This window comes from Ailuropoda melanoleuca, chromosome 19, assembly GCF_002007445.2.
Source record: "Ailuropoda melanoleuca isolate Jingjing chromosome 19, ASM200744v2, whole genome shotgun sequence".
NCBI lineage: Eukaryota > Metazoa > Chordata > Mammalia > Carnivora > Ursidae > Ailuropoda > Ailuropoda melanoleuca.
The window spans coordinates 2,172,747-2,199,080 of NC_048236.1; the positions used below are offsets into that span (position 1 = coordinate 2,172,747).

Below are 26,334 nucleotides of genomic sequence, written 5' to 3' on the forward strand. Positions count from 1 at the left end.
GGAACCTGAAATCTCTGGGAGAGATGGAAAATTAGTCTGGTGAAGGTGAAAGAGGGTGGGTCACACGGACCTCCGGCTGGCAAACCGAGAAGTTGCTTTTATCCTTTGGATGACGGGGAACCAGTACTAGCTCTATTCCACTTTATTTTCGTGTTTCCTTCCTTCCTTCCTCCCTCCCTTCCTATTGTTTTTTTTAGTACCAGAATCTTCCCTCGCTCTTCCAGCTCTTGCCCTACGCCTGACACCTCCTTTCTTCTCCAGCGGCCAGGCCTCCAAACCCCACTCTTAGGAGACCCCCACCTTTCCTCAATCACCCGGTGCCCTAATTCCCGGACCCTAAGCCACGCCCCCTAGCCACGCCCCCCAATGACGCGCGGCGCCCGGTGCGTGGGGATTCCCGCGGCCGTGGTTACTACCCGGCCTGCCCCGCGGCAAGATGGCGGCGTGAAGGCACCGGGCAGCGGCAGAAAGTTTGTTGTGGGATTGGAGTAGTCGGCCGGGAGGCTAGAGTTTGGGGGGATCGTGGGGGCACTGTCGCAGAGTAGGGGAGGAGGAGGGACTAGCTCCGGGGTTAAGAAGAGGAAATGGGATGATGGAAGGTTGGAAGCGGAGAAAAAAAAGAGGGAGATGGGGCGGAGGGGAGGGGGCCTAGGATCCAGCGGCGAAGCGGGGGGTGGCGTGGGGGGAGGGGTCCAGGGCGGGTGAAGCACAAGTAGGTGTGCAGGCCCTGGAGAAGTAGTCACGAATTGGAGGGGAATTTCTAAATCGAGAGTAAAAAAACCTGGAGCTTGTGGCCGAGGCCCGACTGTACCGGGCCGGTAGGAAAGAGGTCTTTCCCGTGGAGGAGGATAGTGGGGAAGGGGGGAAGAGAGACCTGGAGGATGCCGGGCAGGTTTGGTGTGGAGGGAACTAAAGCGTTAGATGACCTTTCTCCAGACTTAGATCAGCCTTTCCAGAGTTCCTATAGCATCTGCCCCAATTTCAGCTGAAGACTCAGGGGCCCCAGGGACTGGAAGAAATCACAGTACCTGCTTGGAAAGAAGAGGTAGCGACTTGCCCGAGCTCAACCCCAGAGCGGGTAAGGTGGCCTCCAGTGACAGGCTGGCATGCTCCCTGCAAGCAGGATGCATGGGCTCAGAGTGATAACTGAGAAACATTTATTCTGAAAAGGACTCTCTTCTATAGAGGTTGCGCTTTGCCTGTGGTCTGTAAGTTAGTGTTCTATTTATATTGCACACTGATTTTTGAGAATTGGGTGCAGTACTGAGCCTTGTGTGCCTTCCCCTGTGCAAGTGAACACGGTCAAGGGCCTGGAGATGAGGCTGAAAGTGCTTTAACACATCCCTGTCAACAAGCAGTTTCCTACATGCTCACTGTATCTTTTTCGGTCTCCCCATCACATCTTCAGTTTGGCATCCTACCTGAAGTAGAGATTGGTGAGTGACAGATGGGGGGCGGAGTCATGAGAAAAAGTCTGATCCTGTTGTGTCACCAACTTCTGAATTCACTTTTGCAGCAGGTCTACTTCTTTTGAGCTTTCTTGTGGTAAGAGGGGCTCATTAGTGTTTATTTGGGGTTGTGGATTTGGTGGGTAAGTGGGGTCAGTGGAGGAGGAAAAGCAGGTTGAGGTTAGGGAGAAGAAACCCAGATCAGTTTACGGTAAGGGGTTGAGTTGACTCGTAAAGCTCTGGGGATATTTATTGTATCACCCTCTGTGCCTGAGACCCTTGATTGAGAACTGCTTTACAGTCTGGATCAGTGTGGTGATGGAAGGAAAGGATTGTATACCTTTTCTAATAGCTTTCTTCTCTTCCTGAGTATTCTCCCCATCAAACCACATTAAAAAGAAAAAGTCAGTTTCACTAGCCAAACTAAGTATGGCTTAAGAGATAGTGGATTTGGGGTTAGAGAAAAGGGAAGGGGTCTGGAGCCACAAAGTGCGGTGAATATGGTCCACACTTCCTTTGATGCCCTGTGGTTATGCCCAAGCCAGAGTTGGGGGCAGGCTTTTTACAGAAGCTTGTTTCATGACTGGAGTCTGCTCCATGATTGGATTGGGGGTCTAGTTTAATCTAGGACTCCTCACTAACCATCTCCTGCTCCCTGCCTGCGCCCCCCACCCCAAAAAGTCTTGCTGTAGACAGACCAACCCAAATCACTGTTACTAGGCCAGCTTCAATACCTTCAGGTATCAGAAAAACTGATGTTATTTAGCTGTGACTCTAGAAGGCTGGGAGGTTTCTCTTTCTGAGGACAATTTGTGGATGTCCCTTAGAGTTGTGATCAGCAAGGACAGTGTGGGGAGCACACACAGAGGTTAAAAGCAGACTCTGGAGCCAGAATTCTTAGTTCAAATTCTGGCTTTGCCGTTTGTTGCTCTGTGACTGTTAGAAATTGTATAGCTCTTTTTTGCCTCAGCTTTCTCATCAACCAAATGGAGATAGTAAGAGTACCTGTCTCATAAGGTGGTTGTAAGGGTTAAAAACGTTAATACATTAAGGTATTTAGAACAGTGACTGACATTCCATATTTGTTGTTATTATGCTGGTCAGATCTCAGCACTGACTCCTTCATGATTGAACCTGGTGTCTCTCTGTGGAGGCGCTGTACTGGTTTGAGCCGCTGTCTTGATGTTGGAGAGATGGGACACAGCTTATGAATAGAATAGTTTGCATGTAGTGAGAACATCTTCATTAAGCTATTTAAAGCGATGTTAAAACGCCCTTGACCTCCTGTTTGAGGCTGTGAGGTTTTAGAATTATCTTTGCAGTTGAGCTGTAACAGTGGTAGTGCCTATTGAGCACATTCTCTGTGTCTGGCACTGTTGTAAGTGCTTTACACGTATTAACTAATTTAATTTTTGTAACAGCCCTACGCAGCAAATACTTCCATTGTCCCCATTTTACAGATGAGTAAATAGAGGTGCAGAGTGGTTCATTTGTTCAAGGTCACCCAGCTAGTAAAGAGCAGAGCTGAGATTTGAACCCAGACTATCTGGCTTCAACAATTGAGCTTCCTTTTTTTTTTTTTTCTTTTTTAAAATTTGGTGTGAAATTAACTCTTTATTAACTGTGCCTAGTGGCAATTTGTATCTCGTTTGTCACGATGGTTAGATAGTAGTAAACTTTTTCGAGTTATTTAAATGTTTTAGGAGCGGAGCTCTTCATCACAGCTCTCTTCTCAAATATAAAAACTGGTGCAGGGTGCTGCGGGAGGGAGCCCACTGCCCTGTTAGCCGAATCTGAACACTCCCTTCAGGATTCAGCTTGGTGACTGCCCTTTGGAAAACCTCGGACCCGGGTTGGGTGAGCAGGCTGACATGAGGATCCACTCTTAGCATACCTTAAAGGGGGGGAGGTGATGTAGACACAAAAGGCTCATTTCTGATTGTGCTTACTGACAGGAGCAGCTGAAGCAGCCACAGTGTTCCATTCATAGACAATCTGGATGTCATCTTGTTTGAAAAAATAGCAGGTAGCAAACTACACAAAAACCCCACAATAGGTGGCCTTTTAACCAGCGCCGGCCCCCCAGGTTGAGGGGAAACTGGAAAACAGATGTGCTTCTGAAGTTTCTATGGTCGAGGAAGGTCCTGGCTGGTCGCTCGCTCAGTCTCTTTCTCTTCAGCCAAGCTGGAGGCCCACGTGCAGCCTTGGGGCAGAGGTGTGCCCGTGTTTTGATTGACTGGCTTTCCTTTGCTCTGCACTTAAGAATCACTCTTCCCCTCCTTCTGAGTCACGTCCTGTCTATTTAACACGCCCTCAGGGCCCATCTTTTTCTTCAGTAAATGACTCTCTACCTTGCCATCAAAGTAGACACGCGCCTGATGTCTGAGCCGATTTCAGTGGAAACTTAAGGGACTTTCTGGGAATTCTGAGCCAGCCCTCGAATGACCTTTGTCTAGTTATTGTGGCACATGAGATTTTGAAAGTTACTATCTGTCAATGTCTGTTCCACTCCACCATTAACTGAGGACCCATATGTGTCAGGATAATGTACTTTATCTGGATTTGTGCTGCAGTCAGCGTGCTGAAACGTGTAATCTCCATAAAGTACACCTTTGTGTGTTGGTAGAAGTCCTCAGACTTTCTGAATTCAGGTCTCGTTTTAGCAAATGATTGAACTGTAGGGTGAAGGCTGATAGATTTGAAGCCGGTTCTCTGCCTTTACTGTTCTGGTTTTGTTGTTTTCAAAGTCCATTTCTTCTCTTAACACCCCTTATTCGAGTGTAATCTTTGCATCTAATCCCTTCACCTTTTCCGCACTGCCGTATTCTGAGTGCCAAGGACCTCTGGGTAAACCCGGCCTTCGTTTCTCACCTGGATTCAGCCTCTTCTTCTTCTTCTTCTTCTTTTTTTTTAAATATTTTGTTTATTTATTTATTTATCTGAAAAAGAGAGAGAGCACAAGCAGGGGGAGGGGCAGAGGGAGAGAGAGAAGCAGACTCCCCTCCTGAGCAGGGAGCCCGAGGTGGGGCTTGATACCAGGACTCTGGGATCATGACCTGAGCCGAAGGCAGCTGCCCAGCCAGCTGAGCCACCCAGGCGCCCCACGGATTAGCAGCTCTGTGAACGTATTCTCTCTAGCTTCTGGGCCTTTGCACTTGCCAGCCCTGCTGTTTGGAATGTGCTGCCCCTGCCACCCTTTACCTACTTCTTTGTCCTTTATTTATTGATTTATTTTATTTTATTTTTAAGTAATCTCTACACCCAACGTGGGGCTCGAACTACAACCCCAAGATCAAGAGTCGCACACTCTACCGACTGAGCCAGCCAGGAGCACTCCCCCCAACCTCTTTGTCCTTTAGGTCCCAGTTTAAATGTCCCTTTCTTTGGGATCCCCACTCCTTTCATACCTTTCCTCTGTGCTTCTGTGTTAACACTTAGGCTGCGTTGTAATTGTCTATTTACTTGTCTGACTCTCCCAAGACTGCAAGTGCCCTGACAACAGGGACTAAGTCTCACTCATTATTGTTGTCTACCCTTTAGGATAACGCAGGGCACTGAATAGGCACTTTATAATGCCGTGGGACATACAGAGTGCATGAAAGGTGGCAGTCTCTCCCCACTCCAGTCTGTCTTCCAAGCTGCTGTGAGAATTGTCTTCCACTGAAAAACAGTGTCTCTTCCCATAAAAATGCCATGGTTTCTCCCTTGTTCAGGACACAGTCCACTCCAGCTCAGCATGCAGAAAGGTTGTTTACCCTCGGGGCAGCTCAACCCTCTGGCCTGAGTTGCTGTCACTCCACTTCCTCTGCCCTGTGCTTCATTGCTCCTGAATTTCCCCCTGCTCCTGAACCTGTTACGGCCATCCGTTTACTTTACTCTTCTTGGCTTGTGCACCTCACCCTCTCCATGATGCTAACCTGTCTCTGCAACTCTGCTCGTCCCCTAGGACCCAGCTGGTCTGTCACCCCCCATGAGAAGTCTTCCCTGCTTGCCTTTCCCCCCTCAGCCCCCATAGCACATTGTGCGAGAAGCCTCAGTTCTGGCATTTACCAGGTTGTATGGTGATTTCTGTTATTTGTTGGTCTCTTTCACTGAGCTGGCCCTCTGTAGAGGAGAGGCCCTCCCTGATCACGGGATGAGGGTGAGGGGTGGGGAGCTGGGAGTAGGGTGAGCGGTGTGATAGAGTCTGATTTTGGAGCAAGGCTGACCTGGTTGAAATCTTGATTCTGCGACTTACCAGCTGTGTGACTTTGGACAAATTGCTTAACTGGTAGGACTCTTGGTCTTGTCGCCTGTACAATGAGGGTAACATCATCTTTTTTGTAGGAGTATAGAGCATTAGAGATAATGAGTTCACGGCGTGTAGCATGGTGCCTGTCATGTGAAGGATACTCAGTTATTTTTTGCTTAGTAAGTGAATGCCATTCTGGAAAACACAATAGGTAAGAAAAGTCTTTGTTTTATTCAAGCTAGAATAAGCTTTTGATTTCTGCCAGGTAGCTAGGAGCCTTTTTGAGGTGGGAGTAAAATTGGGAGAGTCTCTTTATAATGAAGCAATATAAAGCTGAGGCTAGGGACATCATCAGTGAGTAGCCCGTGCAAAATAGTTGGTGTTTTTCCCCATCTTCTGTGTCATAATGACTCCTTTGATGGATCCCCTTTACGTGAGGTTGGCGGTGACCTTGGTGGCCAGAGGTGGGGGTGGGTAAGTGGTAGATCTGTAATGTGGTTCAGGCTGGGGGTAACTGGATGGGGTGTTTGAGGATTCATGTTCCCTGGCGTTTCTGGCTTGAAGAATGTTGGATGAAGCTGATAGAACATATCTAGGCATTTAGGAAGCCAGACTTCTTGACCCAAGTTTTCTTAGGGCTTTGATGATCCTGTGTTGCAGAACAGGGCTTAACTCAGATGCTCCCCAGAAATAGCGCTGGTAGCTGGGAGTTCACTGTCCCTTCTTTGCCTTGTTTTTAGTGTAGTTGGTGGGGGGTACTTAGGGCACTGGTTCCCAAACAAACACTCAAGGAATGTATTTCCAGTCTAGACCTCTTAATTGTATAATGCCAGGTGTGCTCCAGTTTGAGTTTACAGTCCAGATGAGGAAGATATGTTTGAGTTTTTCAGAGGGCAGCCTTCTTTTCTGGTCCTTGAACCCCTGCCCCAGCAAGGCACCTCTCCTCTGGGCTCTCAAAGCATGTACCAAACTGTAATGCAGGTGGCTGTTAACCTGTCTCTCCCCCACTCAGGGCAAGATCTTTTAGGTCTGGAAGCTTCTCAGAGGCCCTCTGTGGTAGGTGCTGAGCAATCCTGGTTACTGTGTGACCCAAATCGGCCTTCCTTCTTGAAAGGCCTTCTTTCTGGAAATGAAAGCAGATAGGATCTATCCTTTGAACTCTTAGGAAGCAAGGTCCTGCATAAACAAAAGGTGATCGGATTAGCAATAGCTTTACCGATCATAGTCTAGAGTTGAGTTAATGCGGTTCAATGATCTTCCAGGTGCTTGGCTTCAGCTGTTTGCCTTTTCAGCCTTCTTATGTTCTAGTAACACATCCCTAAGCCAGCAGAGAGCTTAGAAGCAGAGGTGAAGCACACACCGGTATATTTTCTTGCTAATCACCATCTTCTCACAAGTCTGGCTGCTGGCATCCTCTTTGTTACTCATTAAGTTCCTTTGAGTGCCCCGTAACCTGCTTGCTTTTCTGGTCCTATTGCTCATTGTCTGGGTGTGCTCCCCGCTTACAGCCAGGACCTACTATGACCTTGTTAATGCCTACACGAATCAAAAGGAAGAGGCCAGTAGCTGAAAGTGACGTGACGGAGTTTTCCCTGGGCTCTACCCTTGTCCCTCAGTGTGGGAGTGCACGTTGTAAATGTGGCAAGACACTGACGGCGTCTTGGCAGGGCTGGTAAGCTGCTTCGTATGTTCAGCCGATTGGAGAGATGGGGTGAGCCGGCAGGACTGGGTTGTGCTGTGTATGTTCAGGCTGCAAAGGGCTGAGTCTCCTGGATTGGCCGTGAGTGTGAGAGTGGGACTTCTTTGTTGGTTACTATCTCGTAAGTGCCAGCTGTCTGCAAGGTGACCTTTAGAAGCTGTAGAGGACATGGCCCCCCCATTTGTGAAGAGCTCTGCACTTTCCCAGTGAAGTGTGGGGGGAAGTCCCTGAGGACAGGGGCCAGGAAGTCAGTGCGCTTCACTCAGCTAACATCAGGCTAGAACGCTGGGTTTATCATTTGGGGTACTGAACAGGCCTCTGCACCTTCTTGGCTAAGCCCGTGGGGGACTTCCACCTCAGAAGCCTTTGAGGGTCTTTACATCAGGGCAGAATCGTCAGGGCTTTCCTGAGGCTCCCTAGAGGAGGCTGCTTTCCATGCTTTGCCCTGGGATTGGAAACAGAGGGTTCTAGCCCAATTCTCTCTGTGGTCTTGGGCAAGTCCCTTGTCTTCTCTGTCCCTTCAGAATGGGAGAACTCCACCTGTTCTGTGGCCCTCATTAGGCTGCAAGGATCAAAGGACATACAGTGGAAGGGAAAGTGCTTCCAGAATGGTGAAGCACAGTGCAGATGGAGGGGTTTTGTCTGTTTGTCCAGGAATTCTGTTTTCATCATAAGCATAATATGTGTCCTTACATAAAATACCAGCCATACAGAAACATGCAAAAGGAAAAGTAAAAAGACCCTCCCTTTCTTCCCCCACTGCTCCTGTCCGAGCCCCTTTCCCAGAGGCAGGGAACTATCCTGTATCCTTCTAATCATTTTTGTGTGCTTCTAGACATTGCTCCTTGTGTATCTCTTGTAAAATAAACACAGCTCAGTGGTAGCACGTGCTGTTCTTTGGCTTGTTCTGTTCACCTGACTAGTCACCTGGGCTCGAGGAGCCCCCCCGGAGCCTCCTTCCCAGCTCTTGGGCCTCTGGCGCTGGCTGCTTGGGAGGGATGGGGAAGCGTTACTACAGGTCACCGCAGCAGCACACTGGCTATCTCTGAGGAGTGGTTTTTTATGCTGTGATGAAGCCGTCTCGCAGGAGTGCCCTGAGTGGGAATCGGGATGGTTCTAAACATGGCGTGGGCAGCATGGCTCCCACCTCACGTGCGTTTCTCCCCTCCACGCTTCTGTGCTCTGTGGCCAGGAAGAGAGTAAACTTACCTGATTTCTCAACCTCTGTCTCAGCGCAGAGACAGTCCCTGGTTTCTGAAACCTTGAATTACCTAGGTGACTTGCTGCTCTGTTTTGAAAGCAAACCAGACCCAGCTGGTTTCGGTTTTATTTGTGGGCGAGGATTCTGAAGGGAGCCTGTCAGTGGCCATACATTCTTACCAGTAGGGAAGAGGTCAGAGCCTCTAGGAAGAGTTGTTCTCTCTTCTGGTGGTTATCCCCCTCCCCCACTTCTGGGGTCAGGCCTTGGCCTTTTGGGCTCTGGGGCTGTTGTCAGAGTACTGCGGGGAACTCCAGGAGTAGGCAGTTGGGGATGATCAACTTAGGCTTGGGAGAAGGGCCAGGCCCCTATGTGGCGCCAGGGTGGTCGCTGTTCTCCCTCTACCCTTGAGTCATCTCATCATCCACAGGCTTTCCAGACAGAAGGGGAACCCTGTTTTTTCCTTGCCAGCACCCTGCCCTCGTCCGTGAGCACAGGCAGTATTTGCTGCCACCTTTGCTGTATCTCTCCTCTCCTGCCGCTCCAGGGGTCACATCTTGCGGGGTTTCTGGGACTCCACTACTGCGGCTCCATGTGCCTTGAGATCTCTAAGCCAGAGGGGCTCACTTCCCCTAGGGTGGTTCTGGAGGCTTCGGGAGAGATGTTTTCTGATGTTCCCGAGCTTGCTGTGATGGGAACACTGGCCTCCCTGGGCACTGCTCCCTCTGAGCGGGTGGAATGGTCGCTGCCGGGAGTTTGAGGAGCCTTTATCCTTGCTGTCTGGGTTCCTCTGGGGCCAGCTCCCTGGGAAGCACCATCCCCCTGGCCTGTCAGAAACTGAAAGGTGGCAGCGTGCCACCCCTTCCCGCGGCTGGCCCAGCTCTGGGCCAGGTCACACACTGCCCCATTGTGTGGTGCCTTCGATGCACTCCTTGTTGCAGCCTCCAATCCCTACGCGCCAGGCCCCTCCCGGCCCTTTGCCTTGGAGCCCGTGGGAGGTGGCGGGGTGGGCTCTGCTGGCACAGGCCCGGGCTGAGTGGCAGCGGCAGCTGTGGCCAATTTCGTTCTGACAGCCCCACTGTCAGAGCTATGGTGCAGCCTGGCAGCGGTGTCCGTGGAGAAGGCCAGACAGGGGAGCTGCCCCCAGGCCGCAGTGCCCCCTTCCACCGCAGCTCTCCTCTCTTTGTGTTGACCAGCCAGAGCCCTGTCATCTCGGGTCAGCCAGCTGGTTGGCAGGGGGCATGCTGCCCTCCCTCCTGGCATGATTTTTGGATGGGAGAAGGCCCCCGCGGGTCTAGTGGTAAGTCTGGAGGAGCTTCCCCTGTCAGAAGAGTGCAGTGTGTACCCTCAGGCATCTTGCAGCTTGGCATTCCTTCTGCTCTCTCTTTGCAGCTCCGGAGTTGGGCTGCTCTCCACCGAGCTGTCTGTTTATATGGAGTGCCTGGAGGGCGTCTGCCATGAGTCTGTCGCTAACCGTGCTAACCAGGAGAGCTGGCTGGTTGGGGAGAAGACACTAACCCTGTGAGTCTGACCTGGGCCAGCTAACCTGCCCCGGGTACCACCAGCAGCAGTGCCTCTGTCACCCCGCACCCTCCCCCGGTCAGCCTGGCTGCCTCCTCCCCTTAGCTTACCTCATGCCTCCTCTGCTCTCTTGTCCTTACTGCTGTCCCTCCATTTTCCCAGTCTCCTTGCTGTGGTTGGGGGGGGTGCCCCCTATAAGGCCGGGAGAGGGGGTTTCCTTTGCGCAGACACCTGCCTGTCTGCCAGTCTGCTGCTGGCCTCTGCTGACCCCAAGCTCCCATCAGTCAGGACCATGCTACCTAGTTCTCCCTTCACTGGGTTAGAATTTCTGTTCAATCTGCTTTAAGCATTATGGAGTTTGCTCTGTTTCACACCTCGGAGTCAGAGGGAGCCAGAGTGGAAGAGGAGTTTTCTTCTCCACTGGATAATTGCCTCCCTTTGTCAAGTGGGGAAGACAGAATGGTGTCCCCATTATTCTCACCCCAGGATAATCATTGAGCGTCAACTGCAAGGTTCTCCTTAAGGTTGGGGGTGGGGGTCTAAGGAAAACCGTGGCCTGGCTGTGGGAAAGTTGCCGGGCAGAGGGTGAAGCTGAAAGCTAGAGTCCAGAACCAGGCGCTCAGCTGAGATGTAGCTCGTGGCTCCTGTTGCTCTAGTAGGTGGAGCGGGTGGAGTTTGGCCCCCCACCGCCTTCCATGTGTGGAGCTGCAGGTGGACTTTAACCGAGAAGAGCTGGAAGGACACCTCCGCCAGAGCAGGCGGGACCTGCCTGGCTTTGGACTCCACAGTTGGCCTGGAAGAGGCCTTGGCTTCAGACTGGGAGGCTGGTGAAGAGCCTGCTGTAGAGAAGCTCCCGCCAGACTCCCTTCTCCTTACAGGGTTGGAAAGGAGAAGGGGGCTCGGGATAGCAGGAAGGCGGGTTGCTCGGGCCTCCCCGGTGCTCTCCACAGGTAACTCCTTAGCCTCTCTGGCTCCAGCCTCTAGAGTCAGCGCAGTACGGATCAGGCTGGATGGGGGAACTTGGGACCTGAAGGCCCTCCGGGTGGGCTCTGTTTCCCTTGGGACAGAAGGGAGAAGCAGGGAGCTTCCTGCTAGTATGGGGTGGGAATGCATAAATGTGAAAGGGTGTAGGGGATGAGGGACCCTGAGTCAGGAGTAGCAAGCTGGAGGGGTGCCTGTTGGCTGGGCTCTGACCAGGAAAACAAAAGGGGCCTGCAGCAGAGGACTGGCTCAGGGCCACCCGTTACCTTGCTTTTCCTTGGGCGAGGGCATGGGGACTACTGTCAAGTGCTGGTTGATCCTGGGGACTTTTTGGCCTTCCCTTTATTTAGGGGTGGTTACTTGGACCATCATCAGTAGTTGTCTGCAGCCCCTTTGTTCCTGTCAGGTGTTTGAGTGAGAGGCCAGCTGGGTAGACTTGAGGTATTTGTTCAGGTGGGAGCCAGGTGAGCTCTCGAAGGTCCCCAGCCCTAGTTTGGAGTCCTCAAGCTTACTCTGGGGCAGAATAATTCCCACCCACTTTTTAAAACCCTGTCAGTCGATGCTGCTTAGAGCAGGCAGGGGGCCAGGTCAGGGCCGCAGGCAGCTTGTCCCAAGAGGGTGAGGTTGTACTTGCCCAGAGGGGTGGCAGGCATGGCTGCTGGAGGGGCAGCAGGGCTGGTCTGGGCACAGACTGGCATCTCCCAGCCTAGTCATCGGCCCCGAACAGAGCCTGCCCAGGCCCCACCCCACGCTCTGCTGGCTGCTTGCCTGCCACGCGCCCAGGATTGCTGAGGGCTTTGCTCATGTACCTCAGGAACAGCCGCATGCCGGAAACCGGGGGGCAACGTGGGGGAGGGCTGAACCCAGCCAGCTTTGGTGGTAGGGGCTCGCCGTGCCAGGGGACTGGCACTCAGGGTGGAGAGGGGCTGTATTAATGGTGGTGTGTGTGTGGGGGTGCTCCTTGCGGGCAATCTCCAGGGCCTCTGCGGGGTCACCTGGCTGTAGGGCTGGCGCTTGCAGGGTGGTGGTTCGCCTTTCTTGGGCCTCAGTTGGATGCAGACCCTGAATTTCAGAGGCTTGAGAGGCAGCCAGACGTGTATGGCAGGAGTGTGCCTTGCCCCCAAAGGCACAGCGTCCTCCAGGCCTGTGGAGTTCAGAGACTCTATCCAGGACTTACAGCTCTGGACGATTCCCACAGAGGAGGCACTAGGCCCTGTGCGATCAGACATTCATGTTTTAGCCATTGATGAGTGGCTTTAGTAGGGTCTGTGTTTTTTTTTGTTACTTATTTGTGTCCTGCTGGGGGAATTAAGGCAGCATAAAACATAGCTGGAGTGTTCTGGAAAAGGGCCGGATTCCTTTTATTCTCAAATCAGTAGTGATTGCTAATCGAGTGATTCTGTTTGACTTTCTTCAGGTAAATTATGAAGAAGAGCTTTAATGATTTTTGTGGTGATGTGGGGCCCCTCCCTGATGGTCCCTCACTTGCTTGAGTCAGTGACAGCTGTGAGTAGAAAGGCATATCAGGATCGGAAATGGTCTGAGGCCAGATAAACTGTTGGGGCCATAATTTCTTAGAGTGCAGGGGATGCGGGGAGCAGGGGAGGCAGTTGGACTCTCTGGGGCAAGGCAGGGGAACCGGGGAGGGTGGAGTGAGGGAGTAGTGCAGGACTTGGGCACCTGGAGACCTCCGTGGGGGCAGGCCGAAGTGGGAAAAGCCACAGAGGCACACCCATTTTGGTTTCCCTGCCATCGCCTTCCTCAGGGGTAAAGCTGGATGCTCGGATCTCCCATCCTGTCCTGCACCTTTGACTTTGCCCTGGGCAGACCCACAGGAAAGGTGGCAGAAGGAAGTGAGAGGGCGTCCTGGGCCCTTGGGCTTGAGCCTTCTTGGTGTCTCCTACTGTGGGTGTTTGCAGAGTGGGAGTGAGGATATGGTTAGGAGAAAATCCAATTCTGAAGGTTTCTCTTTACCCTGCTCCATCTCTAGCAGTGGTGACCCCTGACCCTGGTGGCAGCCCCAGGTCACATCCAGGCACTTATCCACAAAAGGGAGCAGGTGTGAGTCCCATCTCCTGGGTAAAGAGGGATGCTTGGCAGATTTTTTGTCCTTTGATTAAAGGCTGCTTCCCAGTCAGCGTCCGGCACACATTTTTCCTTATATCTGCCTCTGACTACACTCTCTGCCCAGCTGTTCAGTGGGTTCACAGTGCAGGTTTGCTGTGCGTGCTGAGTCCCATTTCTAATGAAAGTAGACTTTGTTCTCTGGAGGCAGCTAATCGTGCCCCATGGGCTGTAATCAGGGAGAAGGTATTTAATACAGGGCAGGCGGCAACAGGCGGCCTGCGCTGACTGGCAGATTGCAACATGGCAATTAGGAAGCTCTCGCCCCCCTCTCCGCCCCAGCAGGGCCGGCTGAGGCTCTCCTCTGAACGGAGTTTGAGTGAGTGAAGAATGAATGCTATGCCAGGGAGGAACGGGGAGGTGGGGCTCGGGGGGTGGGGGCCTTGAGGAGAGCCGCTTTCCCTTCTCCGGGCTGCTCTGGGTGTCTCCTCAGCACTGCCTGAGGGGCCCCAGACCAGATTGGGTCAGCCAGAGGTTTCTCCCGGCGCACAGCTGTTCCCGTAGTGCAGACCCAGCACGTCATCTGGTAGCCCCACATCCTGAGTCCTATGCCCCCAGTTCCTTGAAGCTCAGGTAGTTTGGGGTGAGGGGTGGGAGTGGGATTCTTCTTGGTCAATTTCTAGACCTTCCAAAAGACCATTTTCTTGGAGGTGTCCTGGAGCCAGCTCAGCAGCCAGAGGCCGAGAGACCCCAAAGGCCGCTTGCTTGCTTATCCTGGCCCTATCTCATTCTGAGTTATCCAGCTGCTTTCCCTGGGGACTTCCTCTTCTTGACAGGGGATCGGGAGGCCTCCTTGGGCTGAAACATTCCAAGGCCACGTGGGAATCTTTGGGTGAAGGAGACGTGGCCAGTGGAGGCCGCACCTGGTGGCTGGGTCTTGCTGGTGGGACTGCTCTGCTGTCTTGCAGCTCACCTTTTATCTTCTCCTGGCTACGGGCCTGGTGTGCAGCTGCTTCTCGCTTTGTTTTCCAGTGCCCTTGGCATGGCTCTCCCTCCAGGGTCTGTCCTGCCCTGCTGTGCTTCCATTCATGGACAGTGGCCTGTCAGGCCCATTGCATTCCTGTTCAGTGCTGGAATTATCTCCCTCCCTCCCCCCAACGTGGGCTGGATTTGGGGCACTTAGCACATCTCAGGAGTTGGAGTTAGGGCCCCAACAAGTACTGGTATTTATGGACATGGGGCAGGGAGTGAGAGTGAGACAGACCATCCCTCATGGGTTTGTGCTGGGGACACTGCAGGCTCCCTCGCAGACTGTCTCCCTAGCGGGCCTTGCCTTCTGCTTCCCAGTTGGGAGAGTCTCCCCTCTTTGTGGTTCCGGCCAAGATAGATAACTGCCTGCCATTGCTGGCACCATTCATCCTGGAGCTTCTGTGTTCGCAGTACTCCCCCATCCCCCTGCTAGCCACTAACACACTGTCCCTCAGCAAGCCAGGTTATCTGGCCAGGAAAGCCCTGGGAGTATGTGGTGTGAGACCAGGGAGTAGAGATTTGACGTCAAGATGAGGCAGGATTTATGATAAGGAGCTAGGGCTGCAGGGTATGGAGTGAAGGTCATTCTCCTTCGGGAGGATCCCCAGGTACCTGAGCATGTCAGTGGCTCCCTGCCTGCCACCCATTCAAGTGTCCTGGTGCCTAGAGGCCAGAGTGGGTGTTAGCAAGAATTGGGCTAAGGAAGAAAAGAGGCTGAGAATTGAGGGGGTCTGCAGTGTGGCCTGCAGGGAGAAGGGGACTACTCAGCTGATGGGGGAGCAGATGGGGAGGGGAGCAGGCCCAAACCTGTAGCCCCCCTGGATTTTGCCAAGGTTCTTGTCTCCCTGTATCTCCTACTCCGCGTCTCTGGCTGTCCCCTTTTCTAACTCACATACCCCGCACTTACACCCTCTGAGTATCAGCATCCAGCTCTTCAGGCTGGCTTAGAACTTTCTGGGCCTCTCCCCCAGGCCATAGGAGCTCCCACCCTGGGGCCCTCAGGAGGGGTAGCCCTGGGGAACCTGCGGGGGTGACTTGTTTGCTCCCCCACACCCCAGGAATGTGCTGTCCTTTTGGGCCCGCCCGGATTCCTGTGCAGGGAGTCAGCTCGACACAGCACGCTGCTTGTGCCCTGTGGGGACATGTCCGCCTCACCATCAAAGGGGTGGAGGTTGGCGGCTCGTGCCTGCTGCCATGCCCCAGCTCCCCCCAGAACCCCAAGCCAGAGACCAGGCTGCCCAGACAGAGGAGGGAGGCCACTCCTGCTTCCCCACCCTCCCTACCCCCTCACCATTCTTCCTGCTCCAGGCTCTGTTGGAATGTGACAGGAGTCATGGCCAGGGCATGTCCCGACAGCAGGAACACATGCTTTAGCCCGCAAGCCTTCCCTCAGCCCCCAGCTCTATTTAGGAGGATGGCGGCTGGAAGGTTGTTTCTGCCCAGAAGGCCAGCTAAGGTTACTGCCTCCACGGGTCCCTGTGGTGGCTGCTGCCCCCGTGCTGTGGCCCAGCTAATTACAGGTAGGGACCAAGCTCAGCACGCCCAGGAACCTGCCAGGGACCTCCCAGCTCACTCAGTCCGGCCACCTCTGTGTGGAAGAGAAACCAGCGAGGGACTGAGGTGGGGCCACGCGGTGCGTCGGAAGCAGCATAGCCTAGAGCCCAGTGTCTCAGCTCCCCAGACTCGGGCTTTCTGCACCAGAGTTTCTCAGCCTGGGTGCTGTCAACATCGTGTGCTGATAATTCTTCATCGTGTGGCACGGTCCTGTGCATGGCAGGACGTTCAGCAGCTTCCCTGGCCTCTCCCCGCTAGATGCCATGAGCTCTCCCCGCCATTGTGACAGCCAATCAGATGTGGCCAGGGATCTGGGAGGGGGCAACCGAGGGAGGTGGGCGACACCAAAATCACCCTCGCTGAGATTGCTCAGTGACTGCTCTAACTGCTGCTTTTTCCGGTTTTTCTCTCCTGGGCCTACCCAACCTCATTGCAAAGTCTGTTTACAACCGTTACACACAGAAGTAGTCTTTGGGCTCCTGGAAACACTGCTAGGAACTTCCGCCAGCATCTTCTTGGTCTCTGTTAGGCTTTTTCCTGGTGTTCTCTTCTGCAAGCCCTGGTCCCCAAATCTCTTAGTTTTCAGGCTCTGAGAGGCCTGGGAGATGAACAGGACAGATGTGGGGTAGGATAGGGACAGGACAGGACCAGACCTATTCCAGAATCAGGGCTGTGGTAAGCTGAGACCATGAACACATGCAAGACACACACGTGGAATGTGTGGGTGACTCAGTTGGTTAAGCGTCTGCCTTTGGCCAGGGTCATGATCCCAGGGTTCTGGGATTGAGCCCCGCATCCTGCTCCCTGCTCCCAGGCAGGAAGCCTGCTTCTCCCTCTTTGCCTGTTGCTCCCCCTGCTTGTGCTCCCTCTCTCTCTCTGTCAAATAAATAAATAAAATCTTAAAAGAGACGTGCATGTGTGTCCTCTGGGCCTGTGACTGTGTTTTCATGAAGAAAAGAGCCCCGTGCTTTTGGTCCTCTCCCACCTCTGCTGCTTTCCCCAGATCCCCTGGGCTGTGGCTTTTCTGCCTGGCTCTCCCTAGGGGGGCTTCCCAGTCCTGGACTGGGTAGGCTGGCCGAGGGCACCAGCAGACCCACAGCTGACACCTGGTTTCCACTTTCTTCCCTTCTCTGGTTTCAGGAGCTGTTGGCTAGCGGAAGTGGAGGGGCCGTGGGATGCGGAGAGCCGAGGGCTAACTCCGGGACAGCAGAACAGACAGAGCTGCCGACAGTCAGACGGTATGTCCCTGCGAGGCCTGCACCCCACCTTGGCCCCCTTCCAGAGAGGCTGGCAGGCCAGGGGGCAGGCAGATGGCCCCTCGTGGTGGGGGCTGGTGAAAAGAGAGTGGTGGAGGCCAGAGAGGCTTTGGCCTTCAGGACTCTCAAGCTTGGAGACACCCCCCCGCCACCCGCCGAGGAGCCTGGGTTGGGGGAGCATCTTCAAACCCTTACTTTCTGGATACTGGTTTTTTGTGTTTGTTTGTTGGGGTTTTTCTGAGCTCACACTTAACGGAACGTTTCCTAAGTTCCAGGTAACTGTGGTTAGCGGTTTATGTAATCTTCACAACACATTTATGAAACTGGTGCTCTCTTCATCCCCAGTGTAGAGTTGAGGAAACCGATTAAGAGGGAACGGTTTTTCTCTCTGAGGCATTTTTATAAGCCCACAGAGGTGAGCAGTGGGCCGCTCTTAGATACCTTGTCCCACTCCTAGGCCATAGTCCACTCTTCCTGGTGCCTAGGCCCTGGGCCCTGCCTTTCCCGCCTGTCTGGTCGCATTGGGCCCTTGTCCCCTCCAGCACTCCCCTGACCCGTGGGCACTGATACACCCGAGTCCAGGTTCCTAATGACCCCGGCAATGCATGCCCGGTGGTTCCTCCATATGTCCCTTTTACTGTCCTTTTTCCTTCAGTCCAGAGGCCTCTTGCCCACATCTCTGAGCCTGTTCCTTCCTGGCTTCCCCACAGCAGCTGGAGGAGCCCGCCTCACCTCCCAGAATGACCAGTGCGGCCCCCGCGAAGAAACCATACCGTAAGGCGCCACCTGAGCACCGGGAGTTGCGGCTAGAGGTTCCAGGATCCCGGCTGGAGCAGGAGGTCAGAGACGCGTACTCCTACCCTGGCTGGCAGCCGCGGGCCCCTGAGGCTGGGTGTCTGACTGACTTCTCCCACCCGAGGGGACTTCTGGGCCCCAGAGTGGGGGTGTGGGCATGGCATTGCAGATCCACGCCTGGGGAGCTCCTAGCTGCAGCGCTGCTGGCGGGGGCCATGTAGGCTTATGGGACGGCTGTGAGCCCATGTCCCCGTATCAGGGAACCCCAGAGTCTCTGTGGCTCAACAGAAATGCTTCCAGGCAGTATTGTTCTTCCTGCAAGAGGCCACCCACCACACTGAGGGGTCCTCACGGTGGAGGCTGGGGCTCTGTGGAGGAAGTGGTGCTCCGGCTTCTTCCCACCAGACCAGCTGTTCTTTGCTGTCCCCGGAAGTCCGGCCCTTGCTCCAGCTTCGCCTTGCCTGGCTAACATTCGCTAAGTACATGCTTCCCGCCGGGAGCTGTGTCAGGGTTCAAGGAGGCCTTCTTCGGGCCACTGTGAAACATTCTCCAAACGGGCTGTCTTCCCTCACTCGGTTTCCTCTCAGGAGGAGACGAGTGTTGCAGTCAGCTCACCTGGCTGCTTGTCCCCACCCTGTTGCCGCACATTGGGCACGTATACAGAACTTGAGAGATCTCTGTCCCCGCCGAGCGTCAGGCGTACCGGGGCCCGCTCTGGTCCGATTCAGGGCAGGAATGCTGCGACTTGTCCGTTTTCAGGGAATGTTCAATAAGAGGGCCAGGTGGGGTGCTGGGTGCCATCCTGTGGGTGTGCCCTTGGTTCTGTAGATGAGGACACTAAGGCTCAGCAAGGTCAGAGTGTAGAAGCCTGGGATCAAATCCAGGTGTTACCGGCTCCAGAGCCCACAGTGCGGGTCACCCACCTCATTTTCCAGCCTGTGATTGGCATGCTGAAGCAGTCGGCTCCATTTGGCAGGCCTCTTGACGTTCCCCTGCTCTCTTGGGCCGAGCTCTTGGGCCGTGACCAGTGTGGGGGCTTGGGGAGAATGGTGCAGGGGGTTCCAAGCAGGACAAGGATAAGACACATCACTCCTCTCAGTCAGGACTAGCCCCGAGGCTCTCCTTCATCCATGTACTTGTTCCTTCTGAGCCTGTGGAAGGGCCTGCTTCTGCCCCATCTTCCCTCAAGGGGCCAGGAGGGCTTTGTCAGAGCTCAGAACCCTACTGTAGCTTGATGGACGTCTTCATTTCTCTGGAACATCTCTACCATGCCTGCACGGCCCACTAGGAGCCCAGGGAACAGCTGGGAGGCTCTCTTTATCCCTGGGAGATGTAGCATGGGTACCAGGACTCATTTGCAACTTGCTTTAGAATTACGAGAGGGGTTGGAAGTGGTGTGGGTAGGGTGAATGTTGGAAGGGGTTCTCGAACCTTCTGGTTGGCATGGGAGAGAGTGGGCTAGGCTTGTCCAGGCGGTACTGGACTGCCTCCATCTCTACAGGGTTCACTTCTGTGAGATTGTTTGGGCTTCAGACATGGCCCTTTCCAGGGCTCTTTGGAGGGTGGGCAAGCAGGGTGGGCCAGTGGTTTAGGGCTGAGCCTCAAGCTTCCATTCTTTTGTGCCCAGGAGCCCCTGACTGATGCAGAGAGGATGAAGTGAGTATCTGCTGCCGAGAGCCTGCCCTGCCTTGCCTCAGCACTTCCCTCTTAGCTCCAGGCAAGGCTGTTGGTACAGTCGGGCTTTTCATTGGATTAGGTAGAAGTAAAGGTTGGGTGGGGTGTTTAGGGACTCTGGGAGGCGGCTTGATGTAGATATTCCTTCTGGAAAGAGTTTTTGTTCCTTGGGCTCCAAGAAAATCTAGAACCAAGGAGGTGGGTGCTCGGAGGGGCCTGCTCTTGCCAAGCAGCCCTTCCCCAGCTCCTGGTCCTCCTGTGCCAGCTGCCTCCCTGCAGCCCTTTCTGTCAGCCACGTAAGGCCTTTGGAGATGAGGGCAGTGCTGGGCTGGATTTCCAAGAGATTAATAATGGAGCAGCCTGATTGTGCAGTGGGAAACTGGAGCTGGAGGCCTTGGTGGCCGGCTGGCTCAGGCTGTAACCAGAGACAGACTGGGAATTCTTACCCCCCACACCAGTTCTGTCTTATTCTTCTTCGCGGGTGGGGGTGGATTCTACCGTCCCCTCTGCGCCCTGCCCCCCCACTACCCCAAGCCAGGCTGTGTTCTCAGGGCCAGCAGGCCTATGGAATATGCTGCCCCAGACTCAGACTCCTTCTCAGGAAGCCCCTTGCCCCCGCCCCCCCACCCCTGTTGCCTGTGCTCATGTCATCCCTGCTTGCTCCTTCAAGCTTGAGCCCAGCCTGGGCTCCAGGGCTGGCCTGTCTTAACGCTGATGCCCCTCTGCCCTTGACCCCTCACCACGCCAGGCTCTTGCAGCAGGAGAATGAGGAGCTCCGCCGGCGCCTGGCCTCGGCCACCAGGCGCACCGAGGCCCTGGAGCGCGAGCTGGAGATCGGGCAGGACTGCTTGGAGCTGGAGCTGGGCCAGAGCCGTGAAGAGCTGGACAAGTTTAAGGACAAATTCCGCAGGTGTGGAAACGAGGGGCCAGGCGTCAGTGCACGCATTCCCCCCCCCCATAGGAGATTAGCCGGAAGAAGCTGCAAGATCAGCTGATGCTGAGGGGGAAACCGAAGCTCTGGGAGGAGAGTGACTTGCCCCACATCCCCTGTTGGGGAGGAGCTGAGGAGGGGCTGAAGAGCAGATCTTGACCCCTTGACCCTAGGGTCTGCCCTGTGTTTCTCCGCAGGCTTCAGAACAGCTACACAGCTTCTCAGAGGACCAACCAGGAGCTGGAGGACAAGCTGCACACACTGGTAATCTGCCGGGGGGGGGGGGCATGGGGGCACTTTGGCTGGCACTGTGCTCACAGCATAGTAGGGGGCTGGGACTTGCCCGGGAAGTGCCACTGTGCCCTGGGGCTTGGGGAGGGGGCGGGACAGTGGCAGGCAGGGGACCGCAGTGTGCTGTGCGAGTCAGGACTGTCTTAGTGCTCACACTGTTTCTCTTCTCTCCCGTCTTCCCCTCACGCTGCCGCCGTCGCCGCCGCCCTCTCCTGTCAGGCCTCTCTTAGCCACAGCTGGATCTTTGCAGTTGCGTCTGAGTTTGTGTGTTTTCTCCCTTGCCCGGGCCTCCTCCTCAGTTGAGATCTGGGGTCGCGGGGGCTCCGGCCCTTTCCCTCTGCCCACTGCTTTCCTCCTGCTTAAGCGAGGCCCGCTCGGTACAGGGCCTCCCTCCTGGGGGACAGCTGCGGAGGCAGCTCTTGGCTGGGGCAGAGGTACTGGTTGATGTCACCACTGAACACTCGCAGCTTCTCGGCCGCGGTGGCAACAAGCCCAAGCCATTTAGGGGGAGGGCGGCGGAGCTCCAGTGCCTGAACCGAAGATCAGAGGGCTGCTGCGTCCTGGCTCAACTAGATAATCTCCCAGGCGCCCCCAGCTGCCACCCAGCCCCACCCCTCCTCCCTTTCCCTGGCCCGAGCCTGGAAAGCGCTCCACACGTAGGCTTCGGCCCGCGGGTTTGCACGCTTCCTCCTCCTCAGGTCCAGCTGCCTGAGTGGCCGGGTAGAGCCCCTTGGTGGCAGCTCTCGTGCGGCTCCTGCCCTGGCCCCCGGTGGCAGCAGGTCGCGTTCAGAAAGCCCCCACCCCATAGCCAGCCCGGAGAACAGGAGAGGTGGCCGGTCTCCTTCTGTCTGTCCATCGTCTGTCTCTTCCGTCCGCCTTGGCTGCCCCAGCACCTGTGGCTACCTGTGTCTTTGGGCCGGGAGGCGGCGGAGGGGAGGAAGGCCGGCGGAGGGGAGGAAGGCCGGCGGGGGCGAGGGTCACACGAGTTCTGTGCCTCAGATCAAGAAGGCTGAGACGGATAGGAAGACGCTGGACTGGGAGATCGTGGAGCTGACCAATAAGCTGTTGGACGCCAAGAACACCATCAACAAGCTGGAGGAGCTCAATGTACGTGCGCCACGGGGTCGCCCACGGGGCCGTCCGAGGGCTGGGCCCCGGGGAGTGCACAGGCGCACTGGCTGGCTGCCGCCCAGTGACCCCCGCCTGTGTCTGCAGGAGCGGTACCGGCTGGACTGCAACCTGGCTGTGCAGCTCCTCAAGTGCAACAAGTCCCACTTCCGCAACCACAAGTTCGCCGACGTGAGTGAACGGCACCCCTCCCCCACCCCCGCGCGAGGCACTAGCCCCGCCCCCTAGGGCTCCTCTCCCGCGGGGTCTGATCCCTCCCTCTCTGTCCTGCCTCCCCCCTCTTCCGATTTGCCTTCCCCTCCCCGCATGTCCCCTCTTGTCTGTCAGCTCTGCCCCTGGGCGGTGTTACCTGTGCTGTGGGGGGGGGGGGCGTCGTTAGGGCAGGGGCTGGCCTGGCAGGTATTTCTGGGACAGAGACAGGGAGAGAGGCTCCCCATTTCGGGATCCCATGCGGGAAGGTGGGGGTGGCCGTCGGCCAGAAGAATACTGACGGGATTAGGCCCAACTGACCGCCTTACCCCAGCAGGCAAACTAGACACCGGAGCCTGAGGCCCGAGGCTGATGGGGTCCGTAGTAGGAGCGGGGGCGCTGCCGAGGCCGCTGGCCAGTACAGATCCTGCGACTTCTGTCTGGTTTGGGCAGAAGCCACAGCCGAGATGGGGGGAGAGGGACGTTCGAGAGTGCGTGGGCCTCAGCGCTCTGGGATCAGATGCTGGGTGTGGTCTTCTGAATCTTCGAGGGGTTTCGCTCCTGCTGAACCTCAGTTTGTCTGTGAAACAAGGCGGTCCCCCGGCCTGGTGTGAGGCCAGCGTGCGGTAGCCATGACTCCTGCTCTGAGGTGGGAGCGTCCATGTCTCTCCCCTTCTCCCACTGTTTTGCTGCAGCTGCCCTGTGAGCTACAGGATATGGTCCGGAAACATCTGCACAGTGGTCAAGAAGCTGCCAGCCCGGGCCCCGCCCCTAGCCTGGCACCAGGGGCCGTCGTACCCACGTCGGTCATCGCCCGAGTGTTAGAGAAGCCAGAGTCTCTACTGCTCAATTCGGCGCAGTCGGGCAGTGCCGGGCGCCCCTTGGCTGAGGACGTCTTTGTGCACGTGGACATGAGTGGGGGTGGCCTGGGGGACCCAGCCAGTCCCCCGGCCCCTGGCAGCCCCACCCTGCAACCCAATGGAGAGTGCCACTCTCTGGGCACTGCTGGGGCCTCCCCAGAGGACGAGCTGCCCATGCCAGCCTTTGAGAAGCTGAGCCCCTACCCCACCCCACCCCCACCACACCCTCTGTATCCTGGCCGCAAGGTGATAGAGTTCTCTGAGGATAAGGTGCGAATCCCCCGCAACAGCCCCCTGCCCAACTGCACTTACGCTACCCGCCAGGCCATCTCCTTGAGCCTGGTGGAGGAGGGCGCTGAGCGGGCCCGCCCCAGCCCAGTGCCCAGCAGCCCTGCCTCGGCCCAGGCCTCACCCCGCCATGAGCCCAGCCCTCTCCCCTCAACACTCAGTGCCCCCGCCAGCTCCGCCAGCTCTGAGGAGGACCTGCTGGCCAGCTGGCAGCGGGCATTTGTGGACCGCACCCCACCCCCAGCCGCTGTGGCCCAGCGCACAGCCTTCGGACGCGATGCACTCCCTGACCTGCAGCGCCATTTTGCTCTTAGCCCCGCTGACAGAGATGAGGTTCTGGCACTTTCTTCCCCACCTGGTGAGAGTGGGCTTTTGCTGCCCATGGAAGCTGACTCTGGCCCTCCCAGGGAGGAGGAGGAAGAGCTGAACCTGCCTCTCAGCCCTGAGGAAGAACGCCAGAGTCTGCTGCCCAGCGATCGTGACACAGAGGGCAGGGCCTGGGCACTCCCCGGCTCCAGCCGCCCCCAGCGCAGCCCCAAGAGGATGGGGGTGCACCACCTGCACCGCAAGGACAGCCTGACCCAGGCTCAGGAGCAGGGCAACCTACTCAACTAGGGCCCCCACTTGCCTTCCTGCCACTGCTTCGCTGGGACCCCGGAGGCGCCTGCCCCGGAGCCCTCCCTCAGGCCGGCGCAGCTCTGCGCCTTGTGCGGGGCAGGGGCAGGGGGCCACACCGGGCCTTTCAGCTGCGTTGGCTACGACTGGCACCAGCTTGCCTCGTAGCTCTTCCCTCTTCCTGTGTGTACTCCCCAAAGGTAACATGCAGCAGGGGCTCAAGACCCTTCTTCCGGTCAGCCCCAAATTGGGCTGTTCTGGGGCGCTGAGGAGTGGGTTACAGCAGTGTTGTCCTCCCGCTTCATACCCATATGTTTTCTTGTGTTTGTTTTCTGGGGAGTGGGAGGGGGACGCCGTTGGGATTATTAACCTCTAATTTCTATTTTCTGCCTGCTTTCCTCTCCCCTCAAGTCCTCTGCACGAGCTGTTGCCTTCAAGGGGCCCTTGGGGGATGAGGGAGAGGACTCACTCAGGGCTCGCCTCCGCTGTGTCCAGCCTCCCTCTGGAAGGGAGGAGAGGGAGGGATTCAGGGGCCTCAAGCTGGGCTCTAGGTGAGGCCTGGCCCCCTTCCGACCTTGGCTCTAGACTGTTACTCCTAGCTTTGGGAAGTTTTCACATCCATGACTATTTTAAAATTAAAACTATTTTACTGATACGGCCTAATTTGTCTATTAACGATTTTCCTTGTACCATTCTCCCCATTCTTGAGCATTCCCAGTCCTAGCCAGGTTCTGGGCTTCGCTAGTGAGTCCCCCCTGCTCTGCCTGGGGTGTCTGTGGCCACCGCGTCCGGCAGTGGGATGTGTATCGGCAGGGCCCCGAGTCCCTCCTCGAGGTAGGGCCCAGCCCAGCTCTGGAAGCGAGCTCTTTACCTCAGTCGTACTCCTTCTGGGGGCCTGTGGAAGGTGTCACCCCAGAATCCCAGGTCCCGCGAGTCTGAGACCTTAGCCAGACCTGCTGGAGGCCCTGGAGCTTGGGCTGTGGGGTGGCACCGCCCCCTAGCGTCTGATACTTCCGGCCCCTCCCCTACTGCCCGCCCCAGTGACCACAGCCGCACGCCAGGTTGCAGAGTTCATAAAATCTCTTCCGAGCCAGCGGGGTGCAGCCAGAGCTGCCAACAAGTCCAGAGACGTGGCCTTGGGTTCGAGTGCGCCCCAGGCTGTGGCTTAGTCAGCTTCCAGAGCTTCCCGTCACCGCCGGGGGCTGCCAGAGNCCTCAAGTAACCTCGGCAGGGCCCCGAGTCCCTCCTCGAGGTAGGGCCCAGCCCAGCTCTGGAAGCGAGCTCTTTACCTCAGTCGTACTCCTTCTGGGGGCCTGTGGAAGGTGTCACCCCAGAATCCCAGGTCCCGCGAGTCTGAGACCTTAGCCAGACCTGCTGGAGGCCCTGGAGCTTGGGCTGTGGGGTGGCACCGCCCCCTAGCGTCTGATACTTCCGGCCCCTCCCCTACTGCCCGCCCCAGTGACCACAGCCGCACGCCAGGTTGCAGAGTTCATAAAATCTCTTCCGAGCCAGCGGGGTGCAGCCAGAGCTGCCAACAAGTCAAGAGACGTGGCCTTGGGTTCGAGTGCGCCCCAGGCTGTGGCTTAGTCAGCTTCCAGAGCTTCCCGTCACCGCCGGGGGCTGCCAGAGCCCCCACCCCCCGCCCCCCTCCCAGGCCCCAGGGCCTCACCCCGATATCTGGGGCAAGGGGCTGGGGCCATAGACAACATGTAACGATGCGCAGAAGCCCAAGTGGAGCGTCACATCTCGGTCTCAGCCAACAGACTGTCACCCAGTCCTGAAGTCATGAGCACCATCTGAGAGCTGGGATCTGTGGAAGGGCAGAGGGCCGCTCAGACCACCACGCGTTCCTCCACCTGGGCCACACGTGGGAGGCGGCCCAGGTCTCCCGCACCCGCTCTCCCTGGTCCCAAGCGTCGTCCAGAGCTGGCTCTGCTCCGCCCCGGGGGCTCTTACCACTGGGGCACATCCAGGAGCCGCTGCCCCGCGGCGGGGCGGCGGGGTCCCGCCCTCTCTCTCGTTCCTGCGTGTCGCCAGCCCCTCCCGCCACCTCTTCCTCCTCCTCTCCCTCCGACAGGAGGTCACAGATCTGCTGCTGCAGCTCGGGGCTAATGCTGTTCTCAGCCAACACCAGGCTCCGCAAAGCCGTGGGGTAATTTTCTACCATGTCCAGCAGGGTCTGAGGTGGGGAAGAATGCGGAAAAGGATGAACACAGCTGACGCGGCTCCTCGGACTGCCACCTGCCACCCCTTCGGTATGTCCACAGACACATGGGCTCACCTGCACCCTCACCTCTAGCCCCCCCGCCCCCCGCCAAGCATGCAGACTTCTCACCTGAGCTGACTGGTTGGTAAGCCCTGTGCCCTCCAAGTCGAGGACCTCTAAGGTGCGGCTGGAGGCCACAGCTACAGCCAGCATCCCTGCCACGTGGTCACCTGGGGAGGTGGCACACAGGCACAGGGTCACCTGCTAACCCCTCCCCTCCACGCAGCCTCCCCAGTGCCCTAACGACCCTAGATCCCCACCCCCCGCCCCAGGCTAGCAAACAGTGACATTTGGTAGGTGGTAGGTGGCGGGGGGC

General features: G+C 56.4%; 2 protein-coding genes across 17 annotated transcripts in view; one reads left to right on the forward strand and one right to left on the reverse strand.

Moving 5' to 3' along the window:
- The first annotated feature begins 377 nt into the window (after positions 1–377).
- Positions 378–24,415, forward strand: TJAP1 (tight junction associated protein 1). Of its 16 annotated transcripts, none has more exons than XM_034647962.1 (13): positions 379–470; positions 986–1,078; positions 1,409–1,436; positions 9,969–10,097; positions 16,866–16,963; positions 17,692–17,820; positions 19,404–19,432; positions 20,199–20,360; positions 20,579–20,645; positions 20,892–20,921; positions 21,672–21,779; positions 21,888–21,971; positions 22,685–24,415. In XM_034647962.1, exons 6-13 carry the CDS (start codon positions 17,722–17,724, stop codon positions 23,750–23,752), a joined length of 1,647 nt encoding a protein of 548 aa, XP_034503853.1. In that variant the 5' UTR covers positions 379–470; positions 986–1,078; positions 1,409–1,436; positions 9,969–10,097; positions 16,866–16,963; positions 17,692–17,721; the 3' UTR covers positions 23,753–24,415. The 16 variants fall into 16 exon arrangements, with proteins under 16 accessions (XP_019649948.1, XP_034503853.1, XP_019649944.1 ...); XM_019794385.2 differs by lacking the exon at positions 1,409–1,436 and adding an exon at positions 9,773–9,876; XM_034647964.1 differs by lacking the exon at positions 9,969–10,097.
- Positions 24,416–25,247: 832 nt separating this feature from the next.
- LRRC73 (leucine rich repeat containing 73) overlaps positions 25,248–26,334 on the reverse strand; it is a 3,111-nt gene continuing 2,024 nt past the window's right edge. The window contains exons 4-6 of the mRNA XM_002914468.4: positions 26,088–26,188; positions 25,709–25,931; positions 25,248–25,562 (exon numbers count right to left, since the gene is read on the reverse strand). Of these exons, the coding sequence (XP_002914514.2) occupies positions 25,492–25,562; positions 25,709–25,931; positions 26,088–26,188 (395 nt within the window). The 3' untranslated portion in view covers positions 25,248–25,491. The remainder of the gene's footprint in view (positions 25,563–25,708; positions 25,932–26,087; positions 26,189–26,334) is intronic.

Coding starts and splice junctions, on each gene's coding strand:
- TJAP1 (XM_019794389.2), top strand. CDS start 17,722: ATGACCAGTGCGGCCCCCGCGAAGAAACCATACCGTAAGGCGCCACCT. Junction 21,780..21,887: donor ACAAGCTGGAGGAGCTCAAT/GTACGTGCGCCA, acceptor CTGTGTCTGCAG/GAGCGGTACCGGCTGGACTG. Junction 21,972..22,684: donor GCAACCACAAGTTCGCCGAC/GTGAGTGAACGG, acceptor GTTTTGCTGCAG/CTGCCCTGTGAGCTACAGGA.